We start from the raw sequence: 21,204 nt of genomic DNA, 5'->3' as shown, positions 1-21,204 counted from the left end.
AACACAGCGAGGCAGATCCTTGAAATAGGCTCTACGGGAGTTAGGAGGAGGAGGGGGCAGGGTGGGGGTAAATGTTAAGAGATCACAGTCGAATGCATTTTATGACAAAAAATGTGAGGAAAGGGAGAAACGAGGAGAATGGCTTTGGGGGCTCATGAAATTTCGGATGGAAGATTATCAATCACTTAAAAAAGTCTCTTAGGGGCAATTAATCTGACTAATGGTGCTAACAGGACTGAGAGGAGGTTCTGAAAAAAACCGACCAAAAATGTTTAAATAAAGAACTCGAACTTTTATGCAACCCAAAGATTTGATGCTGTAGATGAAATAATATTTTCAACATATTAAGGTTAACATGCACAGCCTTTATTTTGCAATGATAATATTTGAATAATATGGTGTAAAACCTGCCATTTCAGCAAACAGTGACAGCAGACGTGACCTGAACAGAGCTGCAGCTGCTTGCTGTTCCATCTCGCAGCTAGAAGGTCCTGGGTTCGTTTTGGGATCTTTCTGCATTTTCTCCACTTGCATGCATGAGCTCTATTAGGATACTCCAGCTTCTATCCACAGGTCAAATCCTTATCTGATGAACTGGTCCTCAGAAGTGAGCATCCTGTAATAGGCTGGTGGTCCATCCCAGCTGCACCCTGCGTCTTCCTCAAAGAAATCTCTCTGTATAATTAGCCAAGTCCATGCATTCACCCCATATATTGTTACCGTCACCATCATTCCAGTTAGCACCTCATCGAAGACGCATGAAGAAACCACATAGCTTTGTTAAGCTCAAACGGTGAGTTCAGACTGCATGCATTGTGCTGCACTGGCTAATCATGACACTAAGGTGATGCAAGCGGAATAATGTGTTTCCTTATTTTACAAGAGGAAAATATGCACAGAAACAAACCTGATAGAAAAATACAAAGAGCACAGTTTGAGAAGGATCTGAAAATATCTCAAAATATCAAAACAAAAATTCTTATCTGCTATTATATGTACTAATTGTACCGTTATTTAGCCTGCTGTGATGTCGTCTACCAAAATATGCATGAAGCAGAATCAACAGTTCCTCATGGCACTTTTTAAAAACCTTACATTTTGTGAAATTCTGCATCCTCATTCCATTCTTCCATACTTCATTGCCCAGCTGTGCTCTTACTGTCAGAGTCCATTTATGGCTAATTTTTAATTTATTTTTTTCCATCGGATCCTTAAGTCTTTCAAAGAAACCACAGATACCTGTGCCTGCAGATGATCTACAGCTCATGTCTTTATTAGTTTTGTGAATACAGCAGTTATTTAGTCATGTTAAAGTGCCTACATTAAGTACTACAAGGGACATTTCATCCCCACAAAAATCAGGAATGTACAGGTGTTTACTCAGTCTTAGTAAGTAGCAAATACATTACTTGGTTCAAGCAAAAATGCTTAATGATAAACAACCGCAGAGTTTTTTTAAAACATAAAATGATGCCTACAGAAAGCACTAACCCATCATAATTTTGCATATTATAGTTATACTCCACTTCACATTATATAGTACAGACAATCATATGTCTCTAAATTTAAAGCTGCCCCATTAACATGATTCTGTAATGTGCTTTTTGTCAGCAGCAGCCGGACTGCCAGAGAGCCTTGATGACATTCAGTCAACAAATCCCAACGACACTGCATGGTTCCACGTTTGCACTAAAGTCAAAGTTAAATCCATTTCCGTGAGAATATTCATGACTGTAACCTAATTCTTCTTTGGTTCACAAACACACCAACACATGTTTTACAGCAGAGTTTTTTCCAAACAAAGGATAATATATACTGTACACAATAAAAGTCTCTCTATATAAATCCAATAATCTGTCACACAGTAAACTGAATATTTGATTTACATACAGAATTTGTTGGTTGTGATTCTAGGACATATTTGGCACAGAGGCAATGAAACAAAATCTACACAAAAGTCACTGCAGTCGGTTGCAGCAACTGTTGTGACGTCCCAACTGGCTCGATAAATACAACACAGATAACAATTATTACATGTTTTACATTTCTGTTATATATGCTTTTGTCTATGTTGTGAAGATTTCTTATAATTGTATTTACTATGTCTGAAAATATATTGGAATATTGTCTTTTTAACACAGATAACACATTGAGGGACATTCTTTGTGGCTGCTTTACAGGCACAGGGGGAGGCAACTTTTTTTTAATGTAAGCACTTTCTGAATTGATAGGCTTTACAGAATTTCTCAGTATAATTCACTTGCTACACATATCCACATCTGGATGCTAATGAATTGAACTTTTCTCAGCATTTCCATTCTAGAAAAACTGGTAGTATAAAGTATATGAGGTGTTAAAAGAGGTCCTTTTGTCATGGCGTCTGTGCATGTTTTTTGTAATTTTATTATTTCATCGGACATGCTTTAAAATATATATGAACTGTGAGGAAAAAATGGAACAGTAAGAAAAAGGAAAATAATTTCTTATGGGGGAAACAATGTTTCAGGACTGTATGTGATTATTCTGTATGAAACAGCACCCCCTACAGTTACAATAGAAGCTAATGCTTGTCTGAGATCGCAAAAAACAGGGTAATATTTTTAGCTCTCAGTACTGGTTTCTGATGAAAACGCATAAGCGCTGATTGCTATGAACCTCCAGCATTGAACCAGTATCCTCAATAACACCAGCATTGAGGAGTACTCACTCATTTTATCAAAACAAAATGGTTAAGTGTTGCTTTTCTATTTGCCTGCAATAGGGAGCTGTGCTGTCAGGCCAATACTAACTTTTACATGAACAAGAAGAACAGAGAGAAATTCTGTTTTTAACGCCTGTCCCCCTCTATAGCAATACTACTGCAAATAATACTTTTATTAGAATCCTCAGTTATGAAAACTTACGATGGTTCTTGCTTATGTAAAATTAAGTGGATAAATCCATCAAAACGTTGTTTGCCAGAAATCCAGAGAAAATGCTAGATGTGCAGAGTTTTTAGCTGTTCAAACGATTATAACCAGACTTTTAGCATTGATGCTGCTCTAAAACGCTTTAAAACACCATCTTTTGTGTACTTGCACACATTTTAATGGATTCATTTCTTTCTGTCTGAATTTTAAATCTTGTCTTAGATTTCTTGCCAATGATTTTCTTACCAAAAATTACAATAAAAGATTAAATCTCCAGATTTTTATTCCTTCTTATTCTTGTCTTAACTTCATGTCTTAAAATCATTTAATGTGCTAGGTGTGTTACTGAATGCTCTTTTTCTAACAATATTTCATTTTCTTTGTAAACAGATTATTTCTACACGAAAATGACCCCATTTCAATTTATTCACCTTATTGTGGTTTATTCCCACTTTGCATAATAGACGAGAATGCCGCTGTGTTTTTTTTTTGTTAGATGTGCAAATGTTTTCAATACATACATCAACGTAGCTAAAGACAAAACCGACAGAAACACACGGGGTACATTACTGTTAATTGTGCATTGCCAGAAAATACTGGTAGGCAAAAAATGTTACTGTGTTGAAAAGACAAAGGGTAAAGCCAAGCACAGCACTCGTTAATGTCGGAGAATACAATCTGCTGTAGACTCTCACAGTTCATGGCCCAGTCGCTCAATCTCCTCAACCAGGAAGTCGATGTCTGACCTGGTGGCTGCAGGGTTCGAGATGACCATACGAAAGAAGTTGACTTTGTCTCCCTGTGGTTGGTAACCCACCATAGTGGTGCCCGACTCCATCATCATGGCCTTGATCTTGGGAGCCACCTGTTGCAGATATTTTACAGTTTGAAATCTGCTCTGCAGTGCCTTCTAGAGGAATTTAAAAATGAAAACAAGTTGCCTATAGTAAATATTGTTGAAACAAGTTATTTTTGTTTTGAAGCGCCATAGAGCAGAAATGTGCTGCAAAGTATTGACTCAGGGGGATTAAATACAAATGCATTTCAAGTTTTTTTCTGGTCATATTGTGCTGAAACAGTTGAAAATCATATTTTATTTTCTTTCTGCTTCAAAGTAACACATCTCTTTGTGATGTCCTGTCACATGAAATAAAAAAAACATATGCTAAAATCTGTGACTGTAATGTGAGTAAAAGTGAAAGGTACAAGACTGTGAATTTCTTTGCATGGCACAGTAAACTATTATGCCTGTTTTCCCCCCCTATGCCACGTGTGTGTCTTTATGAATGAGCCACATGCGAGGAGAGAAGTTTGAAAAGAGACTTAATTTGCAGATTAATGAGTCATTACCTTGTGCAGTCTCTCGCGCTTCTCTTTCCCATCAGGCATGCCACGAAGGCTCGGAGGAATGTACCAGAAGCAGACATTAGTGTGTTGCGGCTGATAAGAGAAAACAACATTTGGAACGGGTGCAGCTTGTTACTGTGTCAGCAAAGTAAAGTGATCTAATCAGTGCTGAAACCAGGGTAAATTATGAATATTGCCTCATTATTTTGCAGGTTGATAAAGCTCTTGTGGAAAGAGCCGCATGAAAACCGTTTAGATCTTACCTCTGACTTGAACACCATCTCAAATCCCTCTCTGTTTTTTATTTTGTCGTAGAGGTAAGCCGACAGATCCAAGCACTTGTCTATGTGCTGCTCAAATCCTACTGTTCCCTTTTTTGTGGATAAAAGAAAATGAAATTACCGTCAGTTCTTTCATATGTTAGAGTCTGGCAGTGAGCTAAATCAAATAATTGCTCACCTTTGCCTTCCACATGAGCCAAAACTTAAAAATATCAACATGGCGTCCGCACTGAATGGCCTTGTCCCCCGTGTCATATGTGACATCGTACTGCTTGTCTGGCTGGAACAGGTAGCCCGCACACATAGAGTTGCAGCCTTGTAAAAGTCCCTGCAGTGGGAACAATGAAGTTGAGGGATAAACAGGAGGAAAGAGTGCTGTGTTCAACTTCATTGATCATAGTATCTTCACCGATGGAAGAGTGGATGACACAGACTTACCCTCTCTCTGACCAGAATGGCAGAGCACTGCAGTGGCACTCCCATCATCTTGTGAGGGTTCCAGGTGACTGAGTTTGCCCTGCACAGATATGGAAACAGTAAACACATCTCTGTGAGGGATTGAGTGTGTCAAGTTTGCAAAGACAAACAGCAAGCTAAAAACATATACAGATGTAATTTCAGCTAGAGTGACCAATGGTATACTTGTCAAAGGAAGAAGCTGCAGTGTTGGGAATCATAAGGGGTGTTTCCAGATTGAATCTTGATTTTGATCTATGCATAATAAGATATTTGGGGTTCTCTCAGTTTAGTAGCATATTCATCATACTAAAAAACAACCAAAAACATTGCTTTATGTACTTCTTTAATATTTATTGATGCAGTGAACTAGTGACATGTCATGGGTATACTAGGCAGATTTTTCAGTCCTATGCGAGAGCCCCTGAGTGGTCAAGTAATTATCAGCAGAATAAATAAAAAAATAGCATCACTTTTCAACATATCTGATACTATAGTAATGTAAAAAATAAAATAGTAAAGGCAGGTGAATCTCACTTTGGATACAATAAAGAATGGACAAAGGTCTAGTGGCTATAAAATCTAAATAAATGTTTCCCAAATCTTAGTAATATCACTTCTCTTGCTCAACTCAGCATTATAAAAGCTTGTGAGCTTGCAGGGGGACTCTGCCTATTTTCTGATTTATTTAGTCAATAGTGGTTTAACCACTAGATGGCAATCATCAAATGTTTATGCCCATGATGGTCAGGTCACTTCTAAGGATGGAAAAAGAGACAATAACAAGTGTTTTTACATTTTTACATAGTGGCACAATGTAAATACTGTGCCACTGCCTTTTCCATTGCATTGCTCAAGGAATATACAAAACAATGGCATACTATAAAGAATGAACAAATTGTGCTTTATTTCTGTATGTTTAGACTTATATAAAGTGTTTTAGAAACACCAGCATGCATGGCACACAAAAAAATTAAAACAGCTTTATAGCAGTTCAGTTTTCTTCATCTTTTTTTTTTTAGGACTGCAAACACAATCCTTTTTTTGAACTGAACATGCCGTTACTTCAACAGGATGTTTTACCTTTCTACTCCATTCAGCTTGTGCCTGTGTTTCCTGGACATCAGCAAGCCTCCTCCCCATGCACCCTGCACAGCACAACATGCTGTAGTGTAATAACACTGGAAACACTGATGCAAGTTGTACAACAGATGGCAAACATGTATTCTTTAGTTAGTTAAAAGGTAGAAATTACATATTCCCTTACATCTACATGAAGCCATATGTTATACTTCTCACAGATGTCTGCGATCTCATTGATGGGGTCAAAGGCTCCGTAGACAGTGGTGCCAGCAGTGGCGTTCACAAACATTGGAACGTACCCCTAAAAAGCAGAAGAAAACAGAGGACTTGGTCTACCAGGATTTTTTTGCTCCATGTGATTATTAATATCAAAGAGATGGGCAGAGAAGAAAATTCTCTGCAAAAGCATCCCTCTTTTGGTACTCTACTTTCATTTCTTCTACAGAAATTACTTCTTGGAGAGAAATTTTAAGGCTGCAGCGTCATAATGTGAAATGACAGCAGCAGTGGTCGCACTAACGTGGCATATCTGCTGCGGCACACAAAGCTGAAGCTCATGTGAGTGTCTCTGATTACAGGAAGTACTGGACAGAGGGGAAACAGCTGATTGGTGAGGTGTTGTCAGAGGTCTATTTTTACCTTTTGCTTGACCTCGATTACTTTTGCCTCCAGATCAGCAGGAATGACTCTCCCTCTGTAAATAAAACCAGCATCAGTATTCCATATATTATAATATGTTTCCAAACTATATCAAACACAAAACAAACCTCTCATCTGTCTTTAGTAGGATAAGGTTCTCTGTTCCAAAGCCCAGAGCTGCACTTGCTTTCTTGATTGAATAGTGGCTCTGCAGGAACAAAAACACCATCAAATGAATGGATCCAGCTTATTGTAAGCTTAAGTTAGCATGTTTAAATTGCTGAGATGATCAGGGAGAAGTGCTGAACTAACATGCTCAGAAGTGAAGAGCACCAGTCGGGGTGCAGCTGCCATGCCTTTGGTCTTGACTTCAGGGAAGGACTTGTATCTGGCAATCATCACGCTGTACATGTTGGAGATAGCACCGCCTATCAAGTCCAAAAGAGTGCAAATTTTCAGCTATTTAATATGAACCAAAACCAAATGGCCGTATACATGGGCACATTGACAAATGTTGCAATAGCAAGCAGCACATTGGACTGAATTTTGCTTTGTTTTTATCAAGACTTGTTGATAGGTTTATTTTTGTCCTACCCTGCAAAGAATCAGCCAGAGACAGAGATTAGTTTTATTTTCTTTTCTGCCGGACAGGAGAATTGAGAACAGACGCGACGAATCGCTGTCAAACACTGTCTGAAATCAATTCTGCTAGATCTTTCTTTGCATTTCTCTTTATTGTATAGAAAAAGGAGGTTGGGCTTCTTCACACAGAGAATTGACCAACCGTCTTCACATTCTTGTACCGCCTATGGACATGCCCTTACAAGGGCATGCAACTGACCACAACTAATCAGTTACATATGGAACTAATAACACAGGAATGTTTAACGTTTTTAGCTTCCAAGCAAACATCCTAAACAAAGTTAATAATATACTACAAAAGAAAGAGAAGTTAAGTAAATATAAAAAGAAGAATAATATGAGAGTAATAATATAAAAAGAATAATATGAAAAAGAATAATATGAAAACATAACTTGTAAAATAAACTCATGAGTAAATAAACAGGAGGATAATTTTTCTAACACTTGTCTTCTTTTTAAGCTCTTTGGTTGTCCTTTTACCTGGAGAAAATATTCCGTCTCCCTCTCCGTTTGGCCAGCCAATTATCTCTCTCATCTTCTTGAGCGTCAGCTGCTCCATTAGCACAAAAACAGGGGCAATCTCATAAGTGAACCTAAAGCAGAAAAAATTATCACATTTACTTGTGATTAAAAAAAACAAAACAAAAAAACAGACTTTTCCTGCATAACACACAGCTCTGTTTTAGGTTTCAAATGGACACTGACTTCCAGAGGTCACAGGATCAGCGCTGAGTTCCTGAACAAAACTTTCCTGAAATGCTCTTGGCTGAGACCACTTTCTGAGGAAATTGGAACTGAAATGGCGCTCTAGCTGTAAAACTGCAAATGAGAAAGCCCTGCAGAAGATAGCGAGGGGACCTGAGAAGTTTAAGTTGTCGCTATCATTTATCAGGACCTGTTTCAGATCTGCTGCTCTGAAAACCATCAGAGACTCTGAACACCTTCTACAGGAACATTTTAGGGCTGAAATTATCAATCTGATTAATTGTGATGAACTGATTATTGAAATAATTGTCAAATATTTTAGTAATCGATTAATCGATTAAGAAAAGGTAATTTGCTGAAAAAATAACATATTCAGAGGAGTAATTAGGTCAAAACTGTATTATACTGTATATATACATATATACACATATATATATATATATATATATATATATATATGTGTGTGTGTGTGTTTTGCAATTAAGATAAAAACAACTGTCATCAGAGAAACAGCACAGCACCATGACAAACAGAATCATGAGACTTTTACTTCAATGTTAACCCAAGGTTTCTGTCTCCAGACAGACTGTAGAACAGCTATTAAACTAATTTCACTTTCTGTTTTTACTGCATTTTAAATTTTTACCTCTTATTTCTCCCCCAAACACAGTTGAATAAACCAAAAAAATATTAGGTTGTTGTATGCAAATGACAATAATTAATTGTATCTATATTCTGAGTATTCTTAGACACTTACAATCTGATGAATAGAAGCCATTTTATTGCTGCGTTCTCTCTTTAAAATGCACCATTTGGTTAAAATTGTGCAGAACTGATAACAATAACGTGGTGCTTTGTTCTCCAAAGACTTCAATGAATTTCTTTTATCTCCTCAGAGCACATGGGGCTTGTTCAAACGAGCCACGCATTGTGAAGCCTCTCTGCGACACAGTCAATTTGGAATTACAGTACTGGCAGACTAATCCATCTTTTCCAGACCAGTGACACTCTAATTACATAAGTGTACCGTCCGTTCATGCAAAGCAAGTAAAATGAATCTGAGGAAGATTCCATTACGTCTGCAATATGGCTCGGCATCTTCAGCAGAGGCAAATGTGCAGACCAAAAGCAAACAAGTCACAGATGTCATGCGTTAATTTTGCTGCACTCATTCCTGCAGACAGGCCACAGTTACTCTGATTATGAAAGAGCAGAATGTGATTGTCAGTCTATTAGTGTCAGTCGATATTTATCTGGGATAATTAGAAGTGATGGAGTAATTAATAAAGGTAAATTGGAGCGTAAGAAACCTCATGCAGGTTAGAAGGGATGTTGCCACTGAGAAAAGATGGGACAATTTTTAAGGTTTGATAGAGATGTATAATATTTATCTCAGCTTATCAAGAATAAAGGCAGAGAGTATCCTGCAATATCATCATAATGTTTGAAAATATTCTCATTTTGTCGCATTAAAACTACAAACTTCAATGTATTTTACTGGACTTTTATGGAAGGGACCAATGCAAGGACTTATTGTTGTGTTTAACAAGAACACAGAATGATTTTTTAGAGTTGTAACTTTAAGCTTTACAGCTTGAGACTAAAGAAGAACTCCACGGTCTGATTTAATGCCAGTCATTTGACTTTTTCGCTACATTTTAGCATCTGTAAAACTGGATGTAGGTGTTTATTTTAAGCAGATAAATTGTATTACGCAAAGGTTACTGAAATGCAGTGCCTTAAAAAATTAAATATCTTTTCTGCATCTTGTCACATTGCAAACCAATGCATCAATATCTCTCATAGAAATTTCATCTAATAGAGAAGTTCATGGTTGTATAAAGGAATAAAAATGTTTTGGGGTTTTCAAGATTTCTTGCTGATACAAATCTGTAATGTGTGATTGGCATTTGTATTTAGCCCACTTTACTCTGATACTCCTAAATAAAATCCAGTGCAACCAACTATGTTTGGAAATCATGTAATTAGTTCATCTATGTTTTACATAATGCCAGTAAAAACACACTAGTTTTGTCGAGTTCTGTTGACAAAAATCACAACTTTGGTCTTCATGGAAGATTTCCAAAAGTATAGACTTTGTTGAAAGATGTAAGACTTTTCACATAAGGCAAACATAACAAGAAGTTCTGGTGAGAATTACACTGCACTGTCTGACTCACAAGCAAAACAGGATGTGTTGATGAAAGATGCAGCACATTACTGCGGACACACCACTCACAATGCAAAATACAGTGTTGTGGGAAGTTCTGAAAATCATTCTTAGTACTCTTACATGCACAACTTTCCTACAATTCACCTTTTTTAAGTGGAAAAAAAAGTGTAATTTATGTCTTTACTATAATAAACTGATAAAGATTTGGTGTCTTGTTTTACAGAATGTTAATTACTACAAAAGAAAATCCATCTTGTCTATCTCACAACCATTAATCTATCATTATTTATGGCTTATAACTAATCTTTAACCAAGGGTAAGGAGCTGATTAACTAAAGATCTTTTATTATTAAGACAAAAATAGATTGTTATATCTTAAGTATCTCTTTTTGTGTCAACCATGTGTTTTGTGTGGATACAGTCTGCTTTTTGTCTAAAGTCACCTAATGAATAAAAGATCCAATGAATGAGAATAATTTCTGCAGAACTGCTTTAGTATTTTGTTTCTTTTTTAAAAAATTATTTTATGGGCAAAGTATAAAGCTTTTAATTCTGACTTTCTCCGCAAGTCCTTTGTTTCAGTTCTACACTGTAGTTGATAGTTTGATTTAGCGATCGGGGTGCTAAAGTTGTAAAGGGTGAACAATAGAGGCATAAATCTCTGGTTTATGGTATTGATCTTAGGCTGTAGGAACTCTGGGAACCCTGAGCTGGCGTTATCTCCACAGTCATACATTGGGCTGTATCTGTTTATGAGGTACACTGCTGCAAAATGCATCCACCATGATGACCACCGGTGTAGCTAAATGAAGGATTCTGTGATTGACAGTCGCACAAAACGAAGGAAGGGGCGTAGTTAGCATGAAAATGATTTATTGCAGGACAAAACCTCCCACAGAGACCCGGGGATGCTGCTCACACTGTGTACACACGGCTCAGAGTGAGCTGAGGTTGTTTCTTTCCATTTTGTTATGTCACAGGAACTGGCATAACCTGAAACAAAGACACCATGTAAACTGTGAACGCTAATCAATATGCAATTTAGTTTGCCTGCAGGGTTGAATTATGCACCCACCTCCTATAAGCACAGGCCAGTATCGACAACAGTGCAGGGGCGTAGCTGCACTAATGTCCTCGTTTGTGTTCTTTTATCTCCGTGCTTGACTGACAGCCCATTAGGGAGTTCTGGGGTTTTCTTCAGCCAGAGACAGTAATTACTGTCCGTCACTTCAACTATTCCTCCAGCTGATAATGTCCACTCTTCATGGACCATTGGAAAGCAAATGGGAACAAATACAGTGTGATTTATCCCAACTGTACTCACATATTAGTGTTGGCTGTGGAGGTGAGCCACTCTCCTGCCAAGCCCACAATGTCTAATCCAGTGGACAGCTGGTTAAAGAACCTGGGGTGGCCTGTGGGTGATAAAGAGGCACCTGTGAATTAATGCAAGCTACCAACCCGGCTGCAGTTCTCTGGCCTCCTACCTGTTCTCACTCCATATTTCAGGGTGTCCCTGCAGTCCACCAGGATCTGCTCCAGAGACTCGGGCTGGTCGGAGAGCTCCAGGTTGAAGCCCTCCATTCCCTCCAGCAGCTGGTGGGGATGGTGGAAGTCAAGGACCTTGGTGGATCTGTCAAAGGTCTTCCTGACGTAGCTGGTGAGGATTTCCACAACCTCCAACAGGAACTGCAAGGTCGTCTCTTCTCCGTTCTTTGATGGTAACAGATCTGCAAAATGGGAAAGGTTTCAATTCAGTCCACAAAAATTATCATCATCTATATGGAAATACCTAATCAGTTCAATACACAGACAAATTCAGATTCTGTCATATACTTTACACCATCCGGTAAAAGGTTATCTAGCTAAGGATCTTCAGCCAGTTGCATTCCCAAATTTCTGTTGAATTTGTGTCTCTTAGTTGAAAAGCAGGGCTTTACAGTTGCGCAGTTGGTAGCACTGTTGCCTTGCAGCAAGAAGGTCCTGGGTTCGATTCCCGGCCGGGGTCTTTCTGCATGGAGTTTGCATGTTCTCCCTGTGCATGCGTGGGTTCTCTCCAGGCACTCCGGCTTCATCCCACAGTCCAAAAACATGACTGTCAGGTTAATTAGTCTTTCTAAATTCTCCCTAGGTGTGAGTGTGTGTGTGCATGGTTGTTTGTCCTGTCTGTCTCTGTGTTGCCCTGGACTGGCGACCTGTCCAGTGTGAACCCTGCCCCTTGCCCGGAACGTTAGCTGGAGATAGCACCAGGACCCCTCCTGACCCCATTACGAACAAGGGTGTTAGAAAATGGATGGATGGATAGTTGAACAGCTAGTAAACCATGCATGGCTCCTTTAAGAACATTCACTCCAGTCTTTTGCTGTTCAACCTGTTTTCTTCCTGTTTTCAACCTGCCACCACCACCACCATGTGGATAGTGCTCTCGGGGTGACATTCACTCTTAATTTGTGCTATAACTATATTTCAGTTATGCAACAAAAAGTTTAATTTTTGTATGATCAGACATTGCAATGTTCCACATGTTTGTTGTGTCCTATTCATGTCTTGCAAACAAGATTTATAGCTTTCTGTCAACAAATGTTGTTTCTTGCCACTTTTATAGAAAAGTTGGATTTGTCTTGTCCATGATTAAATATTTTCCTGTCGATTGTTCCAGAACATTTTTGACTTATTATGTGAAGTCTGAAGGCTGAACTGGATTTATTCATTAGTATCAGAATTATTTTAAAAAATTCAAATTCAAATGCGTGCCACACTTTTTAGTTTTTTGTTATTGCAATGTTACAATCCAAGGATTTTCAACACCTCAGCAAAGGTCTGCAGCTATGAATTGAGAACATTATTAACGATAATTGATCTCAATCAAATCTCTATCGTCACTCTGGACGCTCAAATTTGCTCTGTATTTAATTTTTACTTTGCTATGAATCAACTCAACTTCAGTTGCAAAATTTAATGAGGAATTGCCTTTAACACCAGTTTCATTAAGTGAGCGTTATTTTTATTTTTGGTATTTCATCACAAATCCGCTTCTCCACCAACTGCAACAAGTCTAAAAGTTGAATTTATTTCAAAAGCCCATCGTTTCCCGAAGCCTACCTCTGGCGTACAGGTTGGAGAAGTCTGTCTCTGTCCGCCTGAAACGCGCGTCTCCACCGGCGTTATCGCAGGCCATCAGGTTCTGGGCCGTGCGCTCCTTCAGGGAGCTCACAATCCTGCTCCTCTCCTCCAGACTGTTGTTCTTCTGCAGAAATCCTAAACGATTACAAGAAGGAGACGCGTCCAGAGGATGACCACACTGCCCAAACATGTTTGTAAAAAAAAAAAAAAAGAAGAAAAAAAAGAAGAAGGAAAAAAAAAGCTCAGTGGTAAGTGTTTTCTTTTTTAATTATCTAATCTCCCCTGTTCCCCCGGGGGATGCACCGTATCGTCCCGGTCTGTTTTTTATGAGTGAAGGGAGCCATCCGTTCCCTATTTATAGGCTGGAGGTGGGGGGGATCTGGAAGGTGAAGCAGGCGATGACATCAGCACCAAACTCCAGCCAAGCAAAAACAAATCGCTGTCATGTACAGGCTGTAAATCCCCATAAAAGCGTGAGATTGTTCACAGCGGTGGGCAGAAAGGAGCTCAAGAGCCGATGTGAGAAAAAACGACAGCAGCGCCTTCCAGCAGGCCGCGCTGATTAAGGAGCCTTATCGGGACAACAACAGAAATTTCAAAGGCCGGCATCACGTTTACCTAAGATATTATTGTTTACTTTTTTGCTTCTTTCGTTTTGCTGCGGTTAAACCACCAACAATAATTAAATTCTCGTAATGAAAAGCAGCAGAAAGCTGCGCTGCGCACTGATGCGTGATATTCAACATTATGGTGGATGTCAGCCCGTCCTTGGTTGGCCGGAGTCAGACTGAAAATAGACTCTCAAAGTAGAAATGGGAAAATCCATCCCAGATAATTTCCCTCTTTCATTTGTTCCCGCACAGGGGGAGGGGGACATGATAACCTCTGATGACGCTTTTCCACTGCCGGTTGAATTTAAAATGTGGTTGCAATTTAAGAGAGAGAAAGAATAAATAAATAAATAAATGATTTTTTTTTTTGCATTCTTTACATTTTTAAATAGAAATTTTAGTCCTGCGGACAACAGTGGACTGATGTCATGAAGGATGCTGTCAAACACAGCTTTGTCGTCTACTTACACTATAAAACATGTTTTGTTGATTTAACTGTAAATTAGTGCATTCACAGCAACTTTTACTATGGAACCAATACGAAGCTGTGAAGTTGGAGAGATTTTCACAGTAAAACTATTCTCAGCAGGTTTGGGCTGTATATTCTGCAAACATCATACTGATGTAGATTTGCAATGTATTGTTTACTGTAAGTTAAATTTCAGTAATATCGGAGGACAAAACACGCTTCTTGAATTACTTTAGTTTTTTCAATCATTGTTTTTATTTGATTTGATTGGAGTTTTTTTTTTTTACATGAGCTAATATATATAGTTTTTTTTCTGTAATTAATGCACTGAGCTGCACAACATATTTGCAGCAATCACTTTTAGTAGTTTATTTCTATAAATATGTTGCACAGAACTGAGGCTTTGTGCTGAAATGGTTTAACATTGACTCTACAGTAAAATGCAGAGGTAACAGTGTGATTAATTGCATCTGCACTGCAATCTCTCCTTGAACTGTAAACCTTTTTTTTTGTTTTTGTCATTTTAACAGCAAATTGTTGTATTTACAATTAGGGTTAAAATAATAAACATGTGTGTTCCTGCAGGGAAAGTGGTTTTTAAGAGTAAAATGATTGTATATCCAGCAGCACAATTTTTTTTTATCTTGCTGGTGTAGATTTACAATGGTTACTGTAATTTAAAAATAATGACCAAAATAGAAAATGGGCAGCATTACTCACTGATGTAAAACAGGCTTAAGTGGAAAATTTTGATTGATTGTCAATTTTTAATTTTTACCAGAGCCAATGATTTTCCTGTAATTAATACATACGTACAGCCATAACATGACTTACCATAAACTTCAACATCAAATTATGTTGTATTTTAGATAGCAGTAAGAGTGTAATTTATTGTTATTGGATTTTTGCTGTCGTTTGATAGCAGCACTGGTGGCTCCCTGCAAAACTTAAAATACAAGAGCTGCAGTGAAATTCACACTTTATTGCTGTTATTTTAACAACAAACAATTTACAGTGTAATATTCAGACCAGTGACGTGCGGTCAGGGGAGGCAGGTGAGGCTCCGCCTCACCTGTAATCATGGAAAAATAATAATGATAAAATCATTTATATTGCTATTTTCACCCGGTGGTTTGTATTATACCTATTTTTCATTTAACTTAAAAGAATTCAGATAATTTTTTCTTCAAAATCGCTGAATTTCTGCATTTTCCCATTCAAATGCTCGGAAGCGAAGCTGGTGAGGCAGCAGCGAGTTGAGCCTCACCTGGGATTGCGCAACGTCTAGCTAACTGCACTGGCTGCCATTCTATGAGAGAATGTTCCTCCTGTCTGTACGTCGCCAATAAAATGGCTAAAAAACATTTTTGTATGAGCTGATTTTCCATAATTTAGCTTATGTATATAATGTACAGTGTTTTTTTTTGTCACCAACTGTGTGCGTAACGTGTTTCATGTGCTGAAGAGCGATCAGAAACGAGGTGAGGCAGGCAGTTCTCTTGCCTCATGGCAGGGGGCGCTCATGATCCCAGACATTGTGACTCCACAACTGCAGAGTAAGATACTGTAAGCGAGCTAGCCATGGAGCTAGCCATACAGTAAAGTCAAGTGCAGCGATATATTTATAGTTTTCTCCTCTTACCACAGCAATTAATTAATAATCGCAAAAATAATACTAAAACAATACTACTGCAACAGACTGAATGTTCTGCTTTTTGCGTGGGAAATATTTGAGTGTTTTTTATTGTGGCGTTGTTGTCAGTTGCTATGGCAACGAGTCTGCGCGTAGCTGCGCTGATACAGAGAGCGACAAAGACGTGGTTTTGAGTTGTACTTTAACGGTTTTTCCCTTCGCTGCGGAGCACAGCACGAAATGAATAATATCTACATGTCCAAGTTTGATTGAGTGAACGGAAATAGTCTTTTTGCCCTCCAGCGTTGTCCACATGCGCGTAATTTCCTTACATAAACAATAACATGCAGGGGGTCTATATTTGTAAATCTGAAGATGATTAAGTCAGTGCCTCACCAGCTATGAACCTCACCGCACGTCCCTGAAATATACATATATAAACTTACCACAGATCTTCATGCCTAATTTTCTTGTACATCCATGAGCTACTCCACACCACGCATCATAACCTAAACAAACAAACAAACAAACAAAAAGACTATTGTAATATTATCTTCATTCTCTATATTGAGTGTTTTTGGTTTTGCTTTGTTTATGGAGACATGCATGAGAGACAGTGATGCATATATATATATATATAGTATTTATCTGGATTTGCCTGCATGGTTAACCGTGCGTCGCCCTTTCATCATCCACGGGCCTTCCACATTAATTAGACGTTTAAGTTCGCTGTAGCCTGCTGGTCTAATAGAGTGAAAAGATGCTGGTTAAAAAAAGGCGAACGGTACTTCTGCAGACATCAGCCGGCTGCTTGGTGACAGATAGAGAATTACTGCGTTATCAAGGGCTTCCAGCCTCAGAGGGGATGGGGCACCTTGGAGGGGAGGCAAAAGCGAAATTCTCAGTAGCATGCGATTTCAGGGAGAAGAGGAAAGGGGATTTCAGAGAGGGGAGGTATTGGGGGAGGAGGTGATGATCATTCCAATTCCAGCATCCCAATTTAACCCTTGCCTTGGACCATTAGATAGATCATTGCCCCCACTGCTCAGCGCACTTGAAGAGATTTTTCGCAAGCTGAAGGCATATCAGGAAGAAGGCAACCTAAATGAGCAGATGTGCAAATGGACGCAGGATTCAGAGCATAAAAACCATTTAGGCTGCAGAAGTTTGGAAAGAAAACAGAAAAATCACGGGCCTAATAAGGCTTAATTATCGCTTTTAATCAGACATATCAGCTGACAGCAAAATAAATAAATAAATAAATAAATAAATAATAATAATAATAAAATAAAGAAGAAAATCAATCTTTTTTGAATTCATACAACAGATCAAATTCTTTTTTTCATGTCTATCAAATAATTCAAGAAATAAGTTTATTGCTCGCTTTATTCAATATTTAATTGTTATTTTGGAAAGACTCCAAGCAACAGACAGGGAAAAGCCGGGCCGGCGCGGCTGAGTGGTCGCTCGCTGTTCCTGCTAGAATGAAGATCACAATGATCATGAGAGCCATTAGAGTCCAATTAATGTGACTGAATTAGCGAGCACTTCAGGGCCAATTCTCGATTGTTCCATGCGGGCACTCAATGCAAGTATATATATATATTATATTATTATATATTATATATATCATTTTAAAAACATGTAATCACTGTAGGGCATGTTTTGCTGTCTGTCAGCAGGAAGAGAGGGGGGGTCCGCATGTTGTCACTCCCCCGCCCCCCACCACCCACATCGATGTAGATGATTAATGGCGATGGCAGCAAAGTAAATAGCACAAGTGAAAATGGTATTTTATCGGTGATGGACCTACTTGAGCCCGGCGGCCGTAAATTTGTCGAGTTGGGATCCGCTCCGGCGCCGGAGGAAGAGGAGGAGGAGGAGGGTTCAGACGCCGCCATCACTCCCAGAGACCCTGAGCCAGAGTCAAGAAAGCCTGGTCACTTTTTTTTTTCTTTATTTCTTTCGTTTCTTCTCCTCCTCCCGCCCCCTAAAAAAAAATAAATAAAAAAAATAAAAATAAAGAAAATTCTCTTTAGGCGATCAGAGAGGAGAAGGTGAAGTGTAGGTGAAAATGTCAAATTAACCTTTAACCCCCCCAACAACAAAAACTAAAAAGAGATAATCAATCTAGATAAGGACTCTGTCGTACAAGTTTAGGTTGAAATCTGCAAGATGTAATAAAATATCTGCACATCAGAAGCCTTAATTTTACAATTTCATGATAGCTAATTATAATCATTTTTGGCTCAATGCTCAGTTAGAGATTCACGATTATCATAACCAGCAAATGTTTAATATACTAAAATAATACAAAGCCAAAAAAAAAAAAAAAAAAAAAGAATGGAAGAAATAAATAAAAAAAAGCTTATAAAAACTTTATTTTGATTTTATTCTCTTCATAAATTAATAGTGCGATCAGCAACTTCATCAACGATCTGTTTTAGCTCCTGAATGACAAATGTCGGGGTCAAGGTTATTTCATGTACCAGAAAATAACCCAGAGGGGTTTTTATTCTTTCACAGAGAAGTAACGTGTTTAGAATAAAAAAAAGAAAGACGTCCAAATTACACACAAGCTGAAAAAGTAGCGGTTATCAGCTATTAAAAAACACCTGTTAGAGCAGCTCAGGTATAAATGAGCTTCTTCAGTTTACAATGTCTAGACGGACAAATGCGCACATCCACTTACCGAGCTGAAGAGCGTCCAGGTGAACAGAGTCAGTCCACCTCCACCCAAAAAAAATAAAAAAATAAAATGTTTTTTGGAAAGTGTGTACTTATTACCAGAATTAATCCTGAATGGGAGCTCCCTCTCCACCGACACGAGGAAGAGGAGAAAACCTGTGCACCAGTCTTCCCATAGATCCCAGTCAAGGTGACCCCGCTTACCGGTGAAGATGCAGCTTTGATTTGCTCTTATTTTAAAGAAGGAAAAAAGCGTCTGCTTGTGTGTGTGAACCTCTGTGCACCGGTGAGTCACAGCGTGGAGCTCCAGCAGCACCTCCAGCTCCCCCGGTGCAGCAGCAGCAGCAGCAGCAGCTGTCTGCAGACTGTCTGAGCGTTTGGCTCCAAATGGCGCCGCTTTCGGCCCCCAAAGTGCGACTTTCCCCGAAGTAGTTATTGTTTTCTATCCGGGTCTGGTTGTGATCCTGGTCATGGACATGATGCTTGGTGTTATGAACAACACACTACGTGAGGTGGGATCTGGATGGGAGAAAGAAGGAGGGAGGAGATTTGGTTTTGTTCTAAGGGGGAGTGGGCGGGGGGCGACATGAGAGAAAGCACCCAAATACGGCTTTAATTAGGCCCATTTAATTTAAAGATAAGAGTGCTTCCTTTAAATTATGAGGGTTTTTTTTTTAGTGTTGCTAAAATGGTTTAGCAACGCTAGAACCATTTTATACACAGTCACACATCTTATTATTTCCCCCCCGTCACATTTTATTGCCCTTCTTTATGTGCAGACCGGCAGGTGTTGATGTAACCTGCGACACATACAAAGTGCAGGACACAATCTGTCCACAAGGTGGCATCGAGAACCCAGAGATGATTCCTACAGGAGCACAAGTGGGCCACTCCATTAAAAAAAAAACGAAAAAAAAACAAAAAACATTTCACGGATCTAATTATACACAGAGGCATTAATCTGGAACGTCGCGCCAGGCATGCGTGACGACAGAGACACGAGTGGACACAACCGACCGCACGCAAAGATCACGCAGCCGCAGTTTAGCGAAGATGTGTTGGCTCTGTTGGTGATGGATGGAGCGGAAGGCGATTTAAAAAGGTCGATTCACATGTCGAGCAGCAGGCTGTGGTTAAAAACCGGAGTGGATGGTTTAGTTTTCAGCACTGGACAGCTCCACGAAAACACTGTCTGGTCCTGGAGGACCGGAGCTCTGGTTCCCTGTTAATCTGTTGTGTCAGAACTAATTCAGCAAACAATGAGTTTAGATCCATTTAACATTTATTACATAAATATCTGCATTTTCTCTTCTCTAAAACATTTTTTTTTCTGGAACTGTTACTGAGAACTGCTCATCCTGTCCAGGACTGATCTGGCCTCAAGTTCCCTCTGATATTGCTGTCCAAACTTTTAGCTGATATATTCCTTATAAGGAAATACTGTTCCTTTTGAAAATATGAGTGGATGTTTAACACATTGTTAAACACTGAATGTGTGAAGGACTGAATGTTTTAACAGTTTAACATTTTTTATGTAGCATTATACTGCAGTTAAGATTTTCATATGATTCATGATATGCAATGGGAGGCTAGAGTATCATTTCACATCAGTTCCACAGATTTCAAAGCGGGTAATTTGGATGTACCCGCTTTGGGCTGGACTAGTCTAGCATCTAGTCTAACCCTAAATAAAATCCAGTAGAACCAAAACACCTTTTAATAAACAGAGTCTCACTGTGCCTTATGCAGGGTTAGGCTATGAAACATTATCCCAAGCTTTAGACGTCCCACAGAGTATTGTTCAATCCATAATCTGAAAATGGAAAGAGTTTGGCACAACCTGAAACCTAGAAACACACGGTTGTCCACTCAACTAACAGACAGTAAAGAGCTCTAAGTAGAGAAGCAGCACGGGGTCGATGTAAACTGCAGACATCTAAAGCTCCGGTGACAAGTTTTCTTTAGCAGGGACAGGAAAGCAGGTCAGAGTTGATGGGCTGATGGATGAAGCTAAATAGAGGCCAGTTCTGGAAGAAAACCTGTTCAAGGCTTCTAATACGCTTCAGACGGGGACAGAGGTTTACATTTCAGCAGAACTATGAATCTTTGCCAATCTATGGTGGCAAGAACTACCTGATGTGAGTTTAAGTTTTCTGTGCAGATATTTCAGCCTCTAAATATGCAGAGCTGGTAATTGGAGTGAAATGTGAATGTAAAAAGTATTGACATACAGCGGCTAAACAGGAATGCACAGGACATTTAAACTTTTTAAAAAGAAATTTGAAGACTATGGATCATTTTTCTACTAATTTGCAGTTATGTTCTATTTTGTGTTGATTTATGGCACAAAATCCCAATACAATTTAATTACATTAGTGGTTTTAATGCGACAAAACATAAAGTTAATGTGGTATGAATAGGTCTGCAAGGCACAGCAACTATAAG

The 21,204-nt window shown here is 38.8% G+C and overlaps 1 protein-coding gene across 2 annotated transcripts; it reads right to left on the bottom strand.

Annotated features, from left to right (window-relative positions):
• Positions 1-1,246: 1,246 nt before the first annotated feature.
• Positions 1,247-19,305, bottom strand: LOC114148486 (glutamate decarboxylase 1). Of its 2 annotated transcripts, none has more exons than XM_028023807.1 (17): positions 18,764-19,305; positions 17,885-18,061; positions 16,518-16,580; positions 13,338-13,493; positions 11,723-11,965; positions 11,560-11,650; positions 7,838-7,950; positions 7,028-7,143; positions 6,844-6,923; positions 6,716-6,770; positions 6,261-6,377; positions 6,077-6,141; positions 4,976-5,054; positions 4,716-4,865; positions 4,520-4,627; positions 4,260-4,349; positions 1,247-3,774 (listed from the first exon to the last, which is right to left on the bottom strand). In XM_028023807.1, exons 2-17 carry the CDS (start codon positions 17,970-17,972, stop codon positions 3,601-3,603), a joined length of 1,788 nt encoding a protein of 595 aa, XP_027879608.1. In that variant the 5' UTR covers positions 17,973-18,061; positions 18,764-19,305; the 3' UTR covers positions 1,247-3,600. The 2 variants fall into 2 exon arrangements, with proteins under 2 accessions (XP_027879608.1, XP_027879609.1); XM_028023808.1 differs by having other exon boundaries at positions 17,885-17,986.
• Positions 19,306-21,204: the final 1,899 nt, after the last annotated feature.

This window comes from Xiphophorus couchianus, chromosome 7, assembly GCF_001444195.1.
Source record: "Xiphophorus couchianus chromosome 7, X_couchianus-1.0, whole genome shotgun sequence".
Taxonomy (NCBI): Eukaryota; Metazoa; Chordata; class Actinopteri; order Cyprinodontiformes; family Poeciliidae; genus Xiphophorus; species Xiphophorus couchianus.
This window is presented reverse-complemented; position numbering and strand designations above follow the sequence as displayed.